Consider the following 21,769-nt stretch of genomic DNA (forward strand, 5'->3'; position numbering starts at 1 on the left):
ACACCAGAACCCCCCCATCGTGGGAAGACAGACACAAACAAGCACCTACTGACCTTAAGACAGCCCTCCAAAATCCTCCGGCACTGGGTCTACCCAACTATGACAAATCTTTGACCGTAGTTGTCCAAGAAAGGAATAATCAGGCTTTAGGAATGTTAACTCAAGACTGCAGTGGAAGAATGAGACCTGCCGAATATTACCGCAGGCCGCCAAACTCAGTAACCAGAGCTGACCCAAATCAGCTTAAGGCAGTTGCAGCTGCAACTCAGTTAATAGAAACCTCAACAGATCTGACCTTAGGAAATGTATTTATCTTCCAACATCTGCTGTTGTTCTAAGATCAGCATCTTTCCTCAAGTAGACCCACTACTTATGGACTCCTCCTTTTTTTTTTTTTTTTTTTAAGATCTTTATTGAATTTGTTACAATATTGCTTCTGTTTTATGTTTTGGTTTTTTTGGCTGCCAGGAATGTGGGATCTCAGTGTTAAGCCAAGTTCTCGAGTTTGTGTGCCCGACTCACAGTGAGGCCAAATAAACTGAAACGTCGAGTTTGGAGCAGAGAAAGGTTTATTGCAAGGCCATGCAAGGAGACCAGGTGGCTCACGCCCTGAAAAGCCTTGAACTCCCTGAAGGGTTTTGGCAAATCATTTTTAAAGGCCAGGAGGTGGGGTGGGGGGGGGGGGGAACGGTCACAGGGTACGTGAACAGCTTGTACTCAGTTCTCTGATTGGCTGGTGGTGAGGCAGCAGGGTGGTGTCACAGGGGTTAACATTATCAGTCCTTAGGCTCCATGAGGCCTGGAGCTATGTGCTCATGGTCATCAAGTAGTTCTTCCATTTGGTGGGGGGGAGTGGTTCACATCTGCAAAACAACTCAGGAAATGTGCATCAAATACTATTACCTAGGTACTTCAGAACAGGGTTGAAGCAGAGGATGTGGGGAAGCACTGTCCCGGGAAGGCCCCATAGGGTCCTGCTCACTTATATTAGCTCCCCGACCAGGGATCGAACCCGCACCCCCTCCACTGGAAGGTGAAGTCTTAACCACTGGACCGCCAGGGAAGTCCCTGGACTCCTACTTTTTTTTTTTTAATTTAATATTTTAAACTGCTTAGTTAGTAATATTTATGTATGTATGTATTTATTTATTTAGTTTTGGCCGTGTTGGGTCTTCGTTGCTATGTGCGGGCTTTCTCTAGTTGCAGCGAGCGCGGGCTACTCTTCATTGTGGTGTGCGGGCTTCTCATTGCGGTGGCTTCTCTTGTTGCGGAGCACGGGCTCTAGGTGCGCAGGCTCAGTAGTTGTGGCTCGCGGGCTCTAGAGCGCAGGGTCAGTAGTGGTGGTGCACGGGCCCAGTTGCTCCGTGGCATGTGGGATCTTCCCGGACCAGGGCTCGACCCCGTGTCCCCTGAATTGGCAGGTGGATTCTTAACCACTGCGCCACCAGGGAAGTCCTGGACTCCTGCTTTTATGTCCATCTAACATACATCTTAAACTCTGCGACGTTCTTTTTTTTTTTTAATTAATTAAAAAAATTTTTTTTTAAATTTTTTGGCCTTACTGTGAGGCATGAGGGATCTTAGTTCCCCGACCAGGGATCAAACCTGTTCCCCCCTGCAGTGGAAGCACAGAGTCCTAACCACTGGACCACTAGAGAATTCCCTTTTTTTTCTTTTTTGAATTTTATTTTATTTATTTTTTTATACAGCAGGTTCTTATTAGTTATCTATTTTATACATATTAGTGTATATATGTCAATCCCAATCTCCCAAAGGGAATTCCCATTTTTTAATTTTAATTTTTGTTTATTTTTTATTTTTGGTGCAACGTTCTTAATCCTCCTGCCTTACTTCCCTTATCAGATGTGGAAGAAGAACATGTCTGTGAGACCATCACTTTCCAATTAGTTACCCCACGTTCAGATCTAAAGGACATAGGCCTACATAACCTAGATTTAATTCTCTGTGTGGATGGGTCTTATACCGAAAATAAACAGGGAAAATATCAAGCTGGTAATGCAGTCCCTACTCAATATGAGTTCATTGAACACAGACCTTTCCCGCAAGGTAATTCAGCACAACAGGCAGAATTATTTGCCTTGACCAGAAGAGCATGCGTAATCGCTCAAGAAAAATCAGTTAACATTTACACTGATAGCTGCTGTGCCTTTGGCGTGGAACATGGCTATGGAATGTTACGGAAACAAAGAGGTTTTCCAACTTCAAGCGGCACTCCTATTCAAAAGAGGGTATAGGGGCTTCCCTGGTGGCGCAGTGGTTGGGAATACGCCTGCCAATGCAGGCCACACGGGTTCGAGCCCTGGTCCCGGAAGATCCCACATGCCACGGAGCAACTAGGCCCGTGAGCCACAGTTGCTGAGCCTGCGCGTCTGGAGCCTGTGCTCCGCAACAAGAGAGGCCGCGATAGTGAGAGGCCCGCGCTCCGCGATGAAGAGTGGCCCCCGCTTGCCACAACTAAAGAAAGCCCTCGCACAGAAACGAAGACCCAACACAGCCATAAATAAATAAAAAAAAAAAAAAGAAAGCTATTTAAAAAAAAAAAAAAAAAAGAGGGTATAAGTAGAAATACTTCTCTCTGCCATTCTCCTCCCTTCTAAACTCGCTCTCATTAAGATTAAGGCTCACACTAAAAGAACTGAGCCCGAATACCAGAGAAAGGCATGGGCAGATTTTCATGCCAAAGCCACTGCGTCCACAGAGAGGGATGAAATTTACTGCATGGTTCAAAGGTCCATTAATATTCTAACTTAACCTCTAACATCATAGGTCATCATTTTACAACACACTTCTTCGCCTCCTGGGGAACACCGATACTGGAAATCAAAGGGTCTTATATAAGTAAGACCTCCAAACTCTGGGAGAGTCAGGATGGCCACTTGGTTCTCCCATAATCTCTCAGGGTACCACTTCTCCATACCTTATGTTCCATGACACACCATGGGAACAGAAAAAAGCTTTTACCAGGTATCAGCACGTTTCTTTCATTTGGGGGAAGGAGTGAGGAAAGTACCAAACAGCAGCAGACTTTTAAACTTTAAATAGTTCTGAGTGCCTGAACTTGCTTTTTTTTTTTTTAATTAATTAATTTATTTATTTATTTTTGGCTGTGTTCGGTCTTCGTTTCTGTGCGAGGGCTTTCTCCAGTTGTGGAGAGCGGGGGCCACTCTTCATCGCGGTGCGCGGGCCTCTCACCGTCGCGGCCTCTCGTTGCGGAGCACAGGCTCCAGAGGCGCAGGCTCAGTAGCTGCGGCTCACGGGCCCAGTCGCTCCGCGGCATGCGGGATCCTCCCAGACCAGGGCTCGAACCCGCGTCCCCTGCATTAAGCAGGCGGACTCTCAACCACTGCGCCACCAGGGAATCCCCCTGAACTTGCTTTTTTATTTTACTTCATCCCTTAAGGACTTTAATCACTTGGCATGTCTACTTCACTTCTTTTAAGAGAAAGAATACGTTTTTTTTTAAAGAATTTACCTATTTCTTTTTCTACAAGGAAAACTTTTCTAAATTTTTTTTTTAATATTTATTTATTTATTTATTTGGCTGCACTTGGTCTTAGTTGCAGCGTGCAGGATCTTTTAGTTGCAGCAGGTAGGATCTAGTTCCTAGACCAGGGATCGAACCCAGACCCCCTGCATTAGGAGCACAGAGTCTTAACCACTGGATCACCAGGGAAGTCCGTCTAAAGTTTTAAAATGTAGCGTTGATGTAATACTGTAAATGGAATGATGAACTTGAAAGTGCCTGTAACGTTAAAATTAAACTTATGATATTTATTTTTTGACTGTTAAAAAGTTTTCTTTTAATAACGCAACAGGTAAATAAAATTCAGACCTTTATGATTAGAATAAAGAACTAATTTACTGGGAAAAAAAAAAGGTCCAAATTATACCATAAGGCTGCAACTATAGTTTTTAATCGGTGCTTAACCTGTAAAATTTATAATCCTGGTAAAACCATCCAAGTTTCGGGGGAATAACTCCACCCACAAACGTACCATTTGAATATTTGTAACTCCCCTCAATTTGCATTATCGTACCAAACAGGAATTACCAGGAGGCATTCATGATTCAGAATTCCCTTCCTTTAGCAGATCCCTCCTCCTCTGGCTTGAAGTAAGTGCAAAGGAGGCTATGATCAGGAATCTTTCCTTAACTTCCGAAGCCATCACAGAATCTGCTGCTAAAGCAATAGCTGTCCAACAAAAATCCCTGGACTCTCTGGCCAAAATTGTTGTTAATAGGATAGCCCTTGAATATCTTTTAGATGAGCAAGGAGGTATCTGTGCTGTGCCCAGCACCACTTTCTGCACTTGGATTAATAGTCTGAGGAAGTTGAGACTCAGCTACATATCACTGAGCAAGCCATTTGGTTTAAGAAGGTGACTCCTTCAGCAGGATCTTTCTTTGATCTTTCTGATCTGAGTTGGTTTGGGTCATGGCACCTTGGCCTCAGAGTCAGAGTGCCCTCCAAATGTTGGGTACCATCCTGCTTATAATCATTCTAATAGTCTCCCTTGTGTGCTGTGTCCTCTCAAAGGCTATAAATGCATGCATGCAGCCGCTGGGGACCAGACAAATGATCTCCCTTTGCCTAGAACGCCAAAAAATGGCATGAATTCCAGTCAGAGATCCAGCCTGACCCCAGCATTCACAAAAAGCAGTAGCTCAGGGACTTCCCTGGTGGTGCAGTGGTTAAGAATCTGCCTGCCAATGCAGGGGACACGGGTTCGAGCCCTGGTCCAGGAAGATCCCACATGCATAGCAACGAAGACCCAACTCAGCCAAAAATAAATAAATAAATTTACAAAAAAAAAAAAAGCAGTAGCTCAGAGCTGAGTTAACACCTTAAATTTTGATCAACACTCTAGTACAACTGAGAGTATTGATCAAAAGTGGGGAATTGATAAAGGACATTCCTATATCGGTACCCACAAAATGGAGGCTGCCCAGTGGCCTGGCCCAAGTTACAAATCTAAACCTAAGTCAGCCCACACGGACTGAAAACACCTCACTGTCTAGGAAACCTAAGTACACCAATAACAGTCCTCCAACTCAGCTAAAGCTAGTTCACCTTATCCTAGAAAACAGGACCTGCTGGCCTTATAAGGAATCCCTGACCTCCTAGCCAATCATGCCCTGTTTCTGCATGGCCTCATCTAATGCTCTGTAAAACTCGCTTTTGCCCAGAATCCCTCAGAAGGAGCGCTCCACTGCTGGTGCGGCACTGTAGTCCCCCAGTCCATGGGTTGATTTCCCTTAAGTAAAGGACATGATACTCATTATGAAATTGTATTATTTTTGTCATTTGACAGTTCAAATCCTATTACTTGAAAAATGGGTTTGCCTCTTGGTGGGTGCTGAACCAAAGACACACCAAGCCAAAGATGGGGAGAAGGAAGGATTTATTATTACTTGCAGGAAGTAAGGAGATCACTGGGGATCTTTCCCAAAGCAGCGTCTCCCCAACAGCAAAAATGGGGAATTTTTAAGCTAAGTGTACATGCATATTCATGAAGGGGCTTGAGCAAAGGAGGATTCACTGTAGAATTGGGGCCAAGGTCACAGAGTCTAAGCTTTAGTTGATTGAAGTCAGGAGGGTCAACAGCATCATTCCATTCCCCACCTGGGTGGAGGCCTTAGTTCATGAAGAACTCAAAGATATATTGTTATGTATATCCCTTGAGGAGGAACTAGGACTTTGCTTTATCACTGCACTGTTGTTTGACTGCCTTTTCTCTGCTCCTGCATTCCTTTGTTCTTGAAGATCGTTGATTACTGAGACCTGTTCAAGGGCAAGCATTGTGGCCAGGCTTAGATTACAAAATGGCTTAGGCCAAAATGGCTTCTCTTACGTCAAGAAAGCCATTCCCGGTCCTCTTTCTCCAGGGACCCTGTAACCTATCTTCTTACAATCCTACAGCCCCAGTTTATAAGCCAGATGGCTCTCAGTGCCTCAGTCTCCTCATCTGTTAAAGGTGATAATAGTACTGACCTCATAGATTTTACAGAACTGAATAAGATAAAGCATATATCATCCCAGTGCCTGCAAAATAATAAGCTCTTAAAGAATGCCGCTGCTTTTTTTTTTTTTTATGGGAGACAGTTTTGGGTGTCAATGTACTGTTTTACATAGTTGAAATTTTCAATTTTATTCTTACTGAAGAAGTCTTTTCTTTATGAAATGCTGATAGTACATAATAATAGTGATTTGGTGACCTTACCTGGCAAAATGAAGGGTTGGCATCCCTAAGCTTGTCCTCCACCAGTAAAATGTAGATAACGATACTTTCTAGATAATGTTGTTGTGATAATTAAACGAGAGAAATGTGAGGCGGTGTCCTACGTAGGTCGGCTGAGCTGGAATTAGAGTTTTCTATACTAGCTCAGCCTTAGAGAAATACAATGTGAGCCACATATATAACTGAAAATTTTATGGTGGCTATATTAAAAACGTCGAAAGAAATGGGTAGGGGACTTTCCTGGCGGTCCAGTGGTTAAGACTTCACCTTCCAGTGCAGGGGGTGCAGGTTCAATCCCTGGTCGTGGAGCTAAGATCCCACATGCCTCGAGGCCAAAAAAACCAAAACATAAAACAGAAACAATATTGTAACTAATTAAATAAAGACTTTAAAAATGGTCCACATCAAAAAATCTTTAAAAAAAAAAGAAATGGGTAAGAGTAACTCTAATAATGTATTTTACTTTATTTTTAAAATTTATTTATTTATTTATTTTTGGCTGCATTGGGTTTTCATTGCTGCTCCGTGCCCTACAGTGGAAGCACCGGGCCTTAACCACTGGACCATCAGGGAAGTCCTAATTCTGCATTTCTAGATCTAGGTGCTAACAATCACTGAGCTATGCTCACTGTGATTTTGGTTCTATGTTAAGCACTTCATATATGTTACATAATTTAAAAAACAAGCCCTAGAGGAAGGTAGTTATTATTATTATTTTAAAATTTATTTATTTATTTTTGGCTGCGTTGGGTCTTTGTTGCTGCGCGCGGGCTTTCTCTAGTTATGGCGAGCGGGGGCTACTCTTTGTTGTGGTGTGCGGGCTTCTCACTGCTGTGGCTTCTCTTGTCCCGGAGCATGGGCTCTAGGTGCGCAGGCTTCCATAGTCATGGCACGCGGGCTCAGCCGTTGTGGCTCGCGGGCTCTAGAGCACAGGCTCAGTAGTTGTGGCATAGGGGCTTACTTGCTCTGTGGCATGTGGGATCTTCCCGGACCAGGGCTCGAACCCGTGTCTCCTGAATTAGCAGGCAGATTCTTAACCACTGCGCCACCAGGGAAGTCCCAATGTATTTTATTTAAAATATCATTCCAGGGACTTCCCTGGTAGTCCAGTGGTTAAGACTCTGTGCTTCCACTTCAGGGGGCATGGGTTCGATCCCTGGTTGGGGAACTAAGATGCCACATGGTGCAGGCAAAAAAAATCATTCCAATGGGAAATCAGTATAAAAATTATCAATGAGATATTTATTTTTTAAATTTAATTGTTTATTTTTATTGAAGTATAGTTGATTTAGTGTTGTGTTAATTACTGCTGTACAGCAAAGTGATTCAGTTATACATATATATATATACATTCTTTTTTTATATATTCTTTTCCATTATGGTTTATCATAGGATGTTGAGTATAGTTCTCTGTGCTATACAATAGGACCTTGTTGTTTCCAATGGGATATTTTATAATATTTTTCTCCTACCAAGTCTTTAAGATGCAGTGTGTGTTTTATATTTACATCACATCTCAATTTGGACCTGGTACATTTCATGTTTCCAGTAACCACACGAGGCTGGCGGCCACCGTGTTGGGCAGCATAACTCTGGAGGTATTAGCAGCAAGGCTATAGGGAGATACAGATTTCCACTGTTCCCTTGTCTGAATCTTTTAAAAATGTGAAATCAAGCTATGAAAAGCATCTTTCTAATTCACCTTCCTCTCTTTGGAATGTCATTTTTTCAAGTGCTCTGTTCCTTGGCTGACACAAAGGAAAGGCTTTGGGCTCTGGGTGAACCTGGAAGAGGGGTGTAGATTTTCTCTTTTTGTGTGTGACCAGAAGTTCTAGCAGGAAAGAGTACTTTCTAATTTTAGAATAACAGAAACCACTTATTAACCCTCAGGCACAGTGCTAAGTGATTTACATGCATTACTTTATTTAATCCTCACAATGACTTATGAAGTAGGTTCTATTATCATGTTTTTACAGATGGAGAAATAGAGGCTCAGAGAAGTTAAGTAACCTGCCCAAAGTCACAAAGCAGGGAAATGGCAGGACTTGATCTCAGTGAATCTGAAGTCATTGCCTGTACTAATGACCTATTGTGCCATCCTTTATCATTAGTAAATTGGAGAGTTAGCATTCAAATTCACCTCTGACTCCAAGTTTACCCATTCAAACACTCTCTGAAGCCGCAGGTTTCTCAATTTAAAAGGGAATAATAACAGTCACTTTGCAGGGTAATTTTAGGGATTAAATGAGCTAATTTACTTGCAAATCTGTACTGGAAATGGAAGTGTTTTGTCTCACTACAGGAACTCTAGTTCTAGCCTTTCACTAGGGGCTCATCACGATCTGATTACCATAAATTCGATAACATTCAGTAACAGTCCCAGAAAGTATGCCCAGTGCTTGGCACAAAAGGCCAAGAAGTTAGAAAATCTGGGGTGAGAACATGGGCCCTACGCGCACCCCTGATGATGGAGTGCAGTGAGCAGTTGGCCAGGAGTCAGGGCTGTCATATTCCAGTCGGAGCTGTCTCTCGAAGGGCTGAGAAACCTTGGGCAAGTCCTTTCTCCTCTGTAAACCGAGGGGACAGAACCACAAGGGATCTGAACCTCTCCCCAGTTCTGAACCTTCCCTCTGCATGGCAGAGGACCGCCTCCCCGCCATGCGCCACCCGCCTACTCTTCTCCCCACCCCACCCCCCACCCCCCACCCCCCGTAGATTAAAGGCCCAGTGCGTCAGCCACGTTACTGCGAATGCACTTGGTGCCTGTTCCGCAGTGGGCGGAAAACGCAGAGGTGGCCTTATTATGAATGAATATCCAGCAGAAACCATAGGGTTGAGGCTTCAGAGAGTAGTCACTATGGTGACCAAAGCAGAGAGAAGGAGCGCGGGCTCCAAGAGCCCTCCAAGGTCTCTAGTCTTTCGTTCCCGGACTCTGCCGGGCTCTCCCCACTGCTAGCTAGCTCTGCTGAGTTAAGTGCCTCAAGGTCAAGGGAACAAAGAGAGGAGGACAACTAAATTGGCTTGTCTGTTCCCTTCTTCATCAGCATCCACAGACCTGGGTGGAGTGGGCTGAGTCTGGAAGGAATTTGGGTTTGGATACGGGGGCCAACACTTACAGAAGAGGGTCGCCTCTGAGAGTTCAGGGACTGTTTGGGGCGGGGTGGGGGGAGGGCGTGGGAGCGGCACCACCTCCAACGCAGCAACGAGAAGACAGCCAAGGTCTATGAGCTCCCTATGAATCATTTACAATCCTTGAAAAACACTTTTGGGACTTGCTTCTCGCTTTCACCCAGTAAACACACGAGAGCAAAAAAACGATGTCTTGTGGGCCAAAGGAAAACGGAAAGGGCAGGCTGGTGGAGCCCCTGGGTTCTAGCATGGGGACTCCTGTTCCTTCTCCCATCAGATCCCAGGCAACGGGGTCATGCACACCCTGTCCAGGCAGCCCATGTTAGGAATCTTCCTATTACAAGGCTACCGAGGCTCCATTTTATTCACTTATGTATGTATTTATTTGCTGAAGTAAGATTTTAAACATTTTCCGTAAGAAATACATGTTAATTGTAGAAAAATGAGAAAATCAGGATAACTGGGACATGTAGATGGGCAAAAAGAAAAAAACCCACAGTGAGCCTACTCCCTAGAAATAACCATTCATTTAGTCATTTGTTTATGAATTCTACAAATATTTTTGAAGGCCTACTGTACTCCAGGCACTGTGCTCTGTAGGAGAGGTGCAAATGATGCACAAGACAGACATCACAAGGGTTTTTTTCTATGTATAGCTGTACATACATTCCTTCCTAAAAAATCTCTGCTGTTTTAAAAACAAACAAATACAAATAAAACAGAGAGTAGGAATTTGGTATAAAAATGAACCAAAGCTACTTAGAACTGAATATTCAGTTCATTTTTTATTTGCATATGTAGCAACTGTGTAGTGAGAGAAATTACTGGGGGTAAACACTGAATTAGGTGCATGGAAGTGAATAGCCATGAACTAAATGCTAAGACCAGGGCCTGGCCTGCAGCTTCTGGCTCAGAATTTACACTGGACGAACCAAATGACCTCCATGCTCCCGCCCAGGCCTCCAGACCTTTGGGAGGGATAATAAGAATAGTTGCTGCTTCTTAGACCTGGTCCAGTTTTTTTGAGGTAGAGATGATTATTATCATTTGACATAGAGATGAGGAAACCAATACAGAGAGAAACTGTGATGACACAGAAGCAATTCTATCAAAATGATCATGGGTTCATGGTTTTTCAAGAATGGATGGCATATCACATGTACCTCTTTAGCTGAGGTTTCCACCCATTTTTCAGAAAGCTTCACTTAAGTCTGTCAGAACAAATGATAGTCTTTCCAGAAAAAAAACACAGGGAACTCTTTATAATCAATGAGCAAATAGATATTACTCTTTGGTACCTATACTTGCTAGCTGTGTGACCTTGGGCAACTTACTTAACCTCTCTGTGCCTCAGTTTCCTATATCTGTAATGGTGATAATTATGCAGTGTACCTCATAGGGATATAAAAGGCTTAATTGATTTAAGGCCTGGTGTGAAGTAAGCACTTGATAAATACTAGATATTACTTGGCCCAGCACTGTGCTAAGGAAACTATAAAATAAAGTCCTTACTTTACAAGGGTCTAAAAATCTAATAATAGCTATCACATTTGAAATGATGGCAGAACCCGGCCTAGAGGAATGTCAAGTAAATACAAGTTCTTAGAATTTTTTGATGGGGTGGGTACAATCAGGGGTGTTTAGAATCTAAGGTCAGGTTTTGTTTTTTCATATTTTCTACTTTTATTTTAAAGGTTAGATTTAACCTGTGGGCTTGGAACTAGAAGGCTAGACACAAAAATGCACACTGATATGCTATTTACCCAAGGATCCTGTCCCAGGGGATGGCTAAGGAAACACAAGAAACAGCCAAAAGATCAAAGTTGCCGAGAGCATATTCTTTGGAGACTGAGGGGCCCAGTCTTTAGCTTTGGAAGCTTTCTTTAACCTCTCTGAGGCTCCCTTTCTTGCTGGGTTGTTGCAAAGATCAGTGTTCATTTCTGCAGGACACGAAGCATGAACCCTGACCAACCATTAGGGTTTGCCTAGGACTGTCCCACTTTTAACACTGAACATCCTGTGTCCCAGGAAACCCTTCAGTCCCAGACAAACTGAGATGATCAGCCTAGAACTACTCCCTCCCTTGGGGTCCATTTTTAAGGAACTATGTTGACATGGCAGCTGTTGAAAATATACGGAGAGGGGAGGGGAGCATGTGAAAGGACACCCAAGACCATGGAGGAAGATGTCTCAGGACAGTGCCCACCTTTGATGTACTTGATCCCCACCAGGCTCGTCTGGCTGCTGTCTCAGCCTGACACATAGTAGGTGCTCAATAATGGTTGGGTCAATGATGGCTCTCCTTATAGGGATTGTCCTCAATACTGGGATTTACTTTTTTAATATGATGGCCTCTTCCACCTGCCAGTTTGAAGTGAGGATCCGTTACGAGGGAGCAGGTAGTGTGGGGTGGAAAGCATCCACGTCGAACAAGAGGCTTTAGCAGCGTCTGTGGATGAGCATGTGGGGGTGCAGGGAGGTTTGGGGAAACATCTGGATTACTTTTCCTTTTCATGTTTTAAAATCTTTAAATGATGTGACCCTCAGCTCCCAATGATCCCTGCCTCTTGGTATTCATGCCCCTGTATGATCTTCTCCCCTTGTGTTTGGGCTGGATCTAGTGGCTTGCTTCTGATCGGAATACAGCACAAGTGACAGGATGCCTCTTCTGAGATTAGGCTATAAAAGACTGTGACTTCTGTCTTCCTTACATCATTTCTCTCCGGCTCTTCTCATATGCTTGCTCTGATGAAGCGAGCTCTAAATCATAGATTGTTCTATGGAGAGGGCCACTTGGCAAGCTGAGCACAGCCACCGAGGAACTGAATCCTGCCAAGATCATGTGAATGAGCTTAGAAGTGGGCCCTTCCCTAGTCAAACTTTCAGAAGAGACTGCAGCTCCTGCTGGCATCTTGATTATAGCCTGGAGAGAGACCCTAAATAGAGGACCCAGCTAAGCCATGCCTGGATTTCTGCCCCCAGACACTATAAAATAAATACATGTTGTTTAAGACACTTAGCAGTAAAAGATAACTAATACAAATCTGTACACAGAAAAGCACATATGTGCACAGCTTGATGAATTTTTATAAGCTGAACCTTCCTGTATAACTAGTGAGTAGATGAAAAACAGAAAATTATCAGAATCCCAGAAAACTCCACTCATAGTCTCTTTTAGTCACTACCTGTACTGCCCCCCTCCCCCTGCCAAGAATAACCTCTATCTTGACTTCTAACAGCATAAATTTGTTTTGCTTGTTTTTGTATTTTATATAAATGTGATCACACAGTATGTAAAGCATAGCTTTTTAGCAGATTCTCAGAGAGATTCCTCAATACATTGAGAACTGCTGAGACACATGGAGACAGAGCCAGTGATTGACATGTCTGTCAGTAGTTACCCATCACAATCTTGGTCTGGAAGTGGGAGATCTGATTTTAGAAGAGAAATATTGGTTACTTGGACAAAAATAGGCCTAGAACAGGAGGAGCAATTTATTCGGCACTGTGGCTTCTCAGCCACGTGCTGTTAGTTCCTTTTGTCCTGAGTCTCCACTACCCATGCTTTGTCTGTCGGTAATTTGATTTCCTGAGAGGCCAGGCCCAGAAAACAAAAACAAAAACTAGTAAGCCGTAAGTAGCCATTCATCCCTCTTCATGTCACCCCAGTGTCTGGGTTTTTTCTTAGTCTCTCACAAGTTTGCTTATTGGGAGTCAGAGCCCCTGGAGTATGATCAGCCCCAGATGCAATGATAATTCTGCATTTCTTTTTTTTTTTGGCCACGCTGTGCAGCATGTGGGATCTTAGTATCCAGACCAGGGATTGAACCCGTGCCCCACAGTGGAAGCACCGAGTCTTAACCACTGGACCACCAGGGAAGTCCTAATTCTGCATTTCTAGATCTAGGTGCTAACAATTATTGAGCTATGCTCACTATGATTTTGGTTCTATGTTAAACACTTCATATACGTTACATAATTTAAAAAACAAGCCCTATAGGAAGGTAGTTGTTATTATTATTATTATTTTAAAATTTATTTATTTATTTATTTTAATTTGTTATTTATTTATTATGTTTATTTTTTGGCTGTGTTGGGTCTTCGTTTCTGTGCGAGGGCTTTCTCCAGTTGCGGCGAGTGGGGGCCACTCTTCATCGCGGTGCGCGGGCCTCTCACTATCGCGGCCTCTCTTGTTGCGGAGCAGGGGCTCCAGACGCTCAGGCTCAGTAGTTGTGGCTCACGGGCCCAGTTGCTCCGCGGCATGTGGGATCCTCCCAGACCAGGGCTCGAACCCGTGTCCCCTGCATTGGCAGGCAGATTCTCAACCACTGCGCCACCAGGGAAGCCCTATTTATTTATTTTTGTCTGCGTTGGGTCCTTGTTGCTGCGCACGGGCTTTCTCTAGTTGCAGTGAGCGGGGGCTACTCTTCGTTGTGGTGCGCGGGCTTCTCATTGCGGTAGCTTCTCTTGTTGCGGGGCACAGGCTCTAGGCGTGCGGGCTTCAGTAGTTGTGGCACACGGGCTCAGTAGTCGTGGCTCACAGGCTCTAGAGTGCAGGCTCAGTAATTGTTGCACACAGGCTTAGTTGCTCCGTGGCATGTGGGATCTTCCCGGACCAGGGCTCGAACCTGTGTTCCCTGCATTGGCAGGCGGACTCTTAACCACTGTGCCACCAGGGAAGTACCGGAAGGTAGTTATTATTAAGACATTTTATAAATGAAGTTAAGCAACTTGCCTAAGATTATGCCCAGATCATACGCTAGTCAGAGGCCAACTGAGGAGTTACATACAGGTTCATTTGTTCCACTCTCTGAGTTTTTAGCCACCAAACTGTAGTACCCACAGAGCTCAGAGATCAAAGTCGGCTTGTGACAGTGAGGATGCACTTGGGTAGTCAGCTGGATTCCTTATCCCTGCCATTTATCTATCCACCCCTCCATCCACCCATCCATCCATCTATTCAACGATTTGTCCAATCAACCAACTATTCATCTGTTACGGTCTGAATGTTTGTGTCCCTCCAAAATTCATTTGCTGAAATCTTAACCATCCAGGTGGTTATTAGGAGGTGGGGCTTTTGGGAGGTGATTAGGTCATGAGGACAGGGCCTTTATGAAAGAGACTAATGCACTTATAAAAGAGGTCCAAGAGAGCATCCTTGCCTCCTTCTGCCAGTGAGCATGCAACAAGAATTCTGCAGCCAGGAAGAGGGCCCTCACCTGACTGTGCTGGCACCCTGATCTTGTACTTCCAGGCTCCAGAGCTGTAAGAAATTAATTTCTGTTGTTTATAAGCCACTCAGTCTGTGGCATTTTGTTCTAGCAGTCTGAATGGACTAAGACATCATCCAACCTTCCAACCATTCATGAAAACCTCTATCCATTCAGCACCAAATACCATGTGGCTATCCATTCCACAAATACCAAAGGCCTCTTCTATGCTGATCCTATGCCAGGAGGAGACAGAAGGCAGGGGAGACTAGGATACAACAGCAGATGTAAAAGCTGGGGTCCCAGTATATTTGGAACCCCCCGAGGGCAGAATCTCGATTTTGTATTTGCAGTACATAAAATATGATTTGACTCCTGTCTTCCTTTCCAACCTTATCTCAGCTACTTATCTTCTTGCTTATTACTCTTCAACCACATTGGTCTCTTCCTGTTTCTGGAGTAAGCCAAGCCCTCTTTTGCCACAGGACTTTAGCAATTGCTGCTCCTTTTGACCGAAGTGTTCATTCAGCAATGTCAATAGCTGGCTCCTTCTTATCCTTTGCATTTTAATTAAAATGTCTTGTCTTCAGAGAGGTCTTTTCTGACCACCTTATCTAAACAAGACACTCTCTGCCCCTCCCCCAGCTATTCCCTATCACCTCACCCTGTTTATTTCTTTTATGGCATTGCTCATAATCTGTGAATCATGTTATTTATTCACTGCTTATTTTCTAGCTCCCTAACTAGAAAAATAACTCCGAGGAGGCTTTCATGTTCTTTCTGCATGCCTTCTGACTGCCTAGCCCAGTAACTGACATATAGTAGGCCTTGAATATTTATCTGTGGAATAAATCGATGAAAGATCTTCCCAGTATTAGAAAGCTTGAAGAGTAGTAGAGAACAGACCTTGAAAGATAAAGTAGGAACAGAGAGGGCCTTGAATGACAAGCAGAAGAGGATACACTTGATGTGAACATACGGAGCCAGTAGAGGATCTTGAGTTGCAGGCTGAAAATGGTGATTTAGAAGGGTGACTTGATATGCCACCATCTGCTATAAATCCTTAATTTAAATGATTTACTGCAGCGTCTTGCAATGAATTACTGCAAGAGGTAATCAGGTCGTAGGACCTGAACTGTATTTTTTTCCATGTGGGGTATTATACAATGTGGGAACTCAATGTGGGTCTACAAGTTTCATAGGACTCTATGTTTTGTTTAATTAATTGATTATGTTGAAATATAGAAAATTGATCATGGCGAAAACTCTGTAAGATAGGATCCATGCCTGTTTTCTGGAGGCATCTAGCCTGCAGGTGATAAATTATTTGCTCAGTGAATGAGTTAAACAATCATGCACTTGGAAAGACCTGGGTTCTATAGGATCTGCTGCTAGCTATCTGTGTGACTGCTAAGAAGACCTTTAACCTGGCTAAGGATCAGTATCCTCACCTGTAAAAGAGGGAGAAGACTTAACTCACAGGATTTTAAATGAGAGCTTATGGGAAAATCTCTGGTACAGAGTGGACACTCAGTAAATTTATTTCCTTCTGTTACTTTGGAGATGCTGATCCTGCCCTGACTGGGATTTCCTACTTGCCTTTCCCAAGAGCCCCAGGGCTTGAAATAGAGCATATGATGATATTTACTTTTTCCCATTTTCAGTCCTTTCAATGTAAAACTGGAATTTTTTTCTTTTTGCTATTTTATTTTTTTAATTGAAGTATAGTTGATTTATAATGTGTTAGTTATAGGTGTATAGCAAAGTGATTCAGATATATATAGAGAGATATAGATATTCTTTTTCAGATTCTTTTCCATTATAGGTTATTACAAGATATTGAGTATAGTTCCCTGTGCTATACAGTAGGTCCTTGCTGTTTATCTATTATATATATACTAGTGTGTATCTGTTAATCCCAATCTCCTAATTTATCTCCACCCCCCCCCCAAAAAAAACTGGAATTCTGACTATGCAACTTACTAGCTGAGTGACCTTGAGCACCCTTTTTGTGCCTCAGCTTCTTTATTTATAAGACGGGTATAATAAAAGTACCTGCCTTATAGGAGTATTGTAAGGGTTAAATGAGGTGTTATACTAAATGTCTGTACTAGTGCCTGGCACATAGGGGGTGCCCAATAAATGCTGGCTGTAATTAGTCTTTAGAATTTCATTTTTTACTCCCCCTCATGTTGGCAACTTTTCTCTCCTCGCTCCTGCAGGCATTCTCAGTGCTTACAATCTCTTCTGGAGAAAAGGCTCACTCTGAGCCTTTTGAAAGAAATAGGTTCAGTAGATTCTTCCAGACAAAACAAATCAAGAAACTTAAAGTGGGAATAGAGAAGTAGGGGCATTAGAACGCTGGAGAGGCTTTTTGCACCTGTGGCATACGAGCGGCAAGGAAAGATAAAGGCTGAAGCAAGTAACCAGGTGCGACCACTTTCCAGTGAATTTGGGTTGAAAATTGGTGTTCACGTGGAAGTTCAGCAATGCCTCTGTACTGCTCTCTGGAACATTCATCAGCTTAATCCAGTGTGCATGGTATCCTTCCCGTTTTCATTAGCATTTTCCTACTTTGAAATAAGTAGGTGCATTGTTCCTAGAAAGTGGAGAGAACTCAAGGAAACACCCCTTGTGTGGGAGCTGAAGTGGCTGCCATGAGGTTATGGAGAACGTCTTGCACATCATTCTATCCCCAGCACCTAGCACAGTGCCTAGCATAGTAGGAGCTCAAATACTGTTTGTAGAATTAGCTTCAAACTTTAGTTGTTCTTCCCAAAGAAGCCTGTCGTGCCCACACGCGGCTGCAAGCAGGTCCGCGCCTAGAAATAACATTTATTCTAAGGACCTCTGCGCAGAGATTCTTGGGAAGCGGTTCCCCTCCCTCATTATCTCGTTACTCCTCCCCTCCGTAGCCTTTGAAAGAACAGGCACGGCACGTGATTCCCTCCTTTATCCCACCTCTGAAACCCTGGCTGATAATAGGCAGGAGCATAGGCCAACCATAAGACTATATTTTCTCTTCCATCCAATAGAAAGAGGCAATAAGTATAAGGCTCAGCTTTTGACTTCCCCCCGCCCCCTTTGAGCCCGCCCCCCACTCCTCCTCTAAGATTCGACATTTGACAACTAGTCTGGCCAATGAGAAGTTCCTACTCTGTATGGGGGGGGGAAATGGACTGACTGGATGATAGACGTCCCCACCTGGCCAATGGAGTATTGCAAGGGCGGGAGGGCTGTAGGACAGAACCAATGGCGCGGTGCCAATAACAAGTATCGGGGTAAGGGCGGGACAAAACTGTTCGGTGAAGGGAGGGGAAGGCCCAGGGAACCAAGCAGCGCTGCCGCCGCCGCCGCTGTAGCCTGAGTTGGAGGAGGGAGAAGCCAGGAAGAAAATGGCGGCCGTGGCTGCAGAGGCGGCAGCGACTGCAGCGTCCCCCGGGGAGGGGGGCGCCGGCGAGGCCGAGCCGGAGATGGAGCCCATTCCCGGCAGCGAGGCCGGCACTGACCCCCTCCCGGTCACGGCCACTGAAGCATCTGTGCCGGACGGCGAAGCCGACGGGCAGCAGTCCTCTTCTCAGGCCGACGAGCCGCCGTTCCCGCCGCCGCCGCCGCCGCCGCCGCCGCCGGGGGAGCTAGCCCGCAGCCCGGAGGCGGTGGGGCCGGAGCTGCAGCCTGAGGAGAAGCTGCCCGCCCGGGTGGTGGAGCCGGCGGCAGCCGCGCCACAGGAAGGGCCTGGCCTTTCACCTTCCCCTGCATCGCCGCCCGAGGAGCCCGCGGCTCCCGAGGAGCGTCAGGAACCGCCGCTGCCCCAGCCCTCAGCCCCGGCGCTCGTGCCGCCGGCGGGCGGGGACTCCGCGGTGTCGCAACTGATCCCCGGCTCGGAGGTGCGGGTCACGCTGGACCACATCATTGAGGACGCGCTCGTCGTGTCGTTCCGCCTCGGGGAGAAGCTTTTCTCCGGGGTCCTCATGGATTTGTCCAAAAGGTACCGCGCCCGCCCCCAGCACGCCCCGGCCCGCTCGGTCCCCGGGAGGGAGCGAGCCTGGGCGGCCCCTTCACGCCGGGCTCCCGCCTCTCCGGTGCCCCGCCGCCTGCGCCGCCCTCGGGTCCCGCGCGGCGTGTGGCGCGCGCTCCGAGTGGGGCAGGCGCGCGGGGCTGTCAGAGGGCGGTCCCTGCCCCAGGTGGGCGCCTGCGAGGCAGGTGTGCCGCCGGGTGGGGGGACGCGGCTGCTTGACGGGTTCGCGGGTCTCACCCCACCCAGCCCCGGCCTCCTTCCGTGACCCGGCCCTGGCTCACCCACACTGCGGCGGGTGGATCAGTGCAAAACGCAGAAGGATTTTCGCAGAGAACGCGGTGCTGGGTAGGGGAGATTGCTCTGTTCTCAAATTAACCTTTAACTTTAATGAGGTCGGAGAGAGGGGTGTGTACATTGGGGTTCCCAAAAGGTTAACTGCCACTCCTTATAAAGGGAAGAACATTTATTAAAACTGAGCTCTTCGACTGTTATTCTTACGGTTAGAATTAATTCCCCCTAGCACATTTGGCTAATTGGCTAATGATAACTTTTAAGAAAAGTCTAAAGAAGAGATGGGATTTTTTTTAAACATTTAATATCAAGATGGTGTGGTATAAAAGTGCTAAGATACTAACTTCTAAAACCGTAGATACAGTTTAAATGGTTGAGTTCACCTACAAACCTCGTTTTAGCATATTTTCATTTTTTAATTTAAATTGTTTATGGGCATTGCTTTAAACAGATGAAGATACTCTGTTCAAAGTCTAGAGTTAACCTTTTTATTCTCTTCTTTTGCAGATATGAAGTGCAGAGACTCCCATTCACGGCTTTCCATTCTGTTTCCTGCAACAGCACACACTGATGGTATCTCACCTGTTCAGAAATGGCTTATTTTAGTATGTTTTACTTGTAACTGCTTGCCCTCCCATCAAGACACAAGAATCTTCTCATTTGGGGAAGAAAGCCATTTAAAATACATAATTGAAGTATGGGAAAAGATGGGAGCCTTTACAGTTACTTCAAACATTGTTAAATCTCAAAAAAATTTTTTAATTAGTGTTTTTATTTTTAAAGAATTTTGGGTTAGGACTTTTGCACTTTTGTTTTCAGTATTAGAAAGCAGAATAAGACCAGTGTGCTTTCTACTGATGTATTTAATAATAGCAAGAGAGAGAATGTGTATGTTCGTTCAGTAGTGTGTATGCTATTGAATCAAACAGAAGCGAAGGCCAGTGATTGTGTGAGAATCTGGATTTCAAATCTGCAAAAGGAAGGTGCAAAAAGGTAAGTTGTTTCTGGGAATGGAATGGACAGTGCTTTCCTGTTTTGAGGTGCTCGTTGTCTTGGTGTTTTGTTTTTTAACATTTTCTTTCATGGGGAAAGCCACTCGTTTTTTGAGTTTTGGTCTGTTTTACCTACAGTGCTTATAAACAGCAGCTTCTTTTGTTGGGGGTGCTATTCTTATTATGAACCTTTTACAATTTAATGTTTTGAAGTGAAAGGATCCTGTCATTAAAGTATTTTTTAAAACGCCATTAAGGGAACCATATCAACTTTTCATTCAACAAATATTTATTGAGCACATCTGTATAAGGCACCCTCCTAGCTATTCTGAATTTTATATGTATGAGACACAGTCTGTGCCTTCTAGAAGCTTATATGGGAGTCACACACATTGTGGAAGTGGTGAGGAAATACAGCAGTGTTTTTAAAATTTAGCACTTCAGGGAATTATTGTTGGACCAGTGATTGACTAGTTGAGTATCTTTTTTCATAATTTCGTATAATTTGGAAAAATAGATCTGCCAATATATTTTGTAATCTGTGCCACGTTGATTGCATACTTTATGCACAGTTTTGGGGTTAACCGATGATCCAGGAGATAACTCTACAGACTTTACCAAGACCGTGACTGTAGTCATCAGTTGCTTTAAAAATAGTTTGTATCAGGAATTCCCTGGCCATCCAGTGGTTAGCACTCAGTACTCTCACTGCCCGGACCCAGGTTCCATCCCTGGTTGGGGAACTAAGACCCCGCAAGGCGGCACAGCCAAAAAATAAATAAATAAAAAATAAAAATAGTTTGTATCCTATTTGAATAGGCCATTGAATGAAACCATTAGGTAGAAATAACAAGAGCTTCCTCTTATATGGGAAAAGAATATGAAAAAGAATAGACATATGTATATGTATAACTAAATCACTTTGCTGTACACCTGAAACTAACACAATATTGTAAATCAACTATACTCCAAAATAAAATAAAAATTAAAGCAAGAGCTTCCTATTGAGTGCCTGTTAAGTACCAGGCTTTGTACCACATGCTTTAATCTTCATAACTCTGGTGGTATTTTTCATTTATATAGGAGGAAATTGAAGTTCCTTCAATTTGGCTAGCTTGTAAATGGCAAAGTAAGGGCTCAAATGTAGGTTGATCTGATTCTAAAGCCTATGCTTTTTCTAATTTCATATTAGGAAGGTAGTTGGGCTGGCAGGTTTCCTGTTAAGCAGTAAGTAAAGAATTGCATATTTCTGAAATATAGTGCTTATCTTGATGTTAATAGCTATATGGGATAATACAGAGGTTGTGTATGGGTGTTGGAGCCAAACAGATTCTTTAGTCAGCTCATAGCTGCTCTGGAGTCTCCCCATTTCCTTAGCTTTCTACTGGGAATGTAGTAGGCTCTGAGGTCTCGGTTCTTGCCTCTTCAGTGAGATAATCAGGAAAGAAGTAACATTTGGGAGGCTACTAGGTGCATCAATGTATGTGTGCTTTTCTCCGGTCTTCCAAGGGTCCAGTTATTGCTTTTATTAATTTTTTTATGCTGACATCATGCACGGTACAGAAATGTCTTAGGGTTGTCGAGCATGTAGAAAAAGTGTTTGATCTTAGAGTACAGGATTTCATATACATGTGGATTGATCAAGAGTCTGCTTTTGTAAGCATTTGTTGGACATTCTTCACCTTCCTGTTATTATATTATTTTTTTGCCTTATTTTTAGAATTATTTGATTGAAGAACACATTTTTGAAGAAACTCTTTTTGTGGAAAAAAAGGAGCAGGACACATGTAATTTTAAAAAAACCAAAACCTAAAGAGAAGAAAATGGTACTAAATACTAGATTGATCTGGACAGTGTCAGGGTACTTGG

General features: G+C 44.2%; 1 protein-coding gene across 6 annotated transcripts in view; it reads left to right on the forward strand.

The window, feature by feature from the left end:
- Nucleotides 1-17,746: 17,746 nt before the first annotated feature.
- Nucleotides 17,747-21,769, forward strand: part of PWWP2A (PWWP domain containing 2A) — a 33,217-nt gene continuing 29,194 nt past the window's right edge. For 2 of the 6 annotated variants that reach the window (XR_014262050.1, XM_082456417.1), the window contains exon 1: nt 17,758-18,587. Coding sequence is in view for 5 of the 6 variants with exons in the window: in XM_082456417.1 (XP_082312543.1) it covers nt 17,995-18,587 (593 nt within the window). In the remaining variant the exon portion in view is untranslated. Of the gene's footprint in view, nt 18,588-19,487; nt 19,902-21,769 lie in introns of those variants that run through there. The other 4 variants (XM_082456415.1, XM_082456414.1, XM_082456420.1 and 1 more) reach the window with 4 other exon arrangements.

Source organism: Balaenoptera physalus (genome assembly GCF_965194825.1).
Source record: "Balaenoptera physalus genome assembly, chromosome: 3".
Lineage (NCBI taxonomy): Eukaryota > Metazoa > Chordata > Mammalia > Artiodactyla > Balaenopteridae > Balaenoptera > Balaenoptera physalus.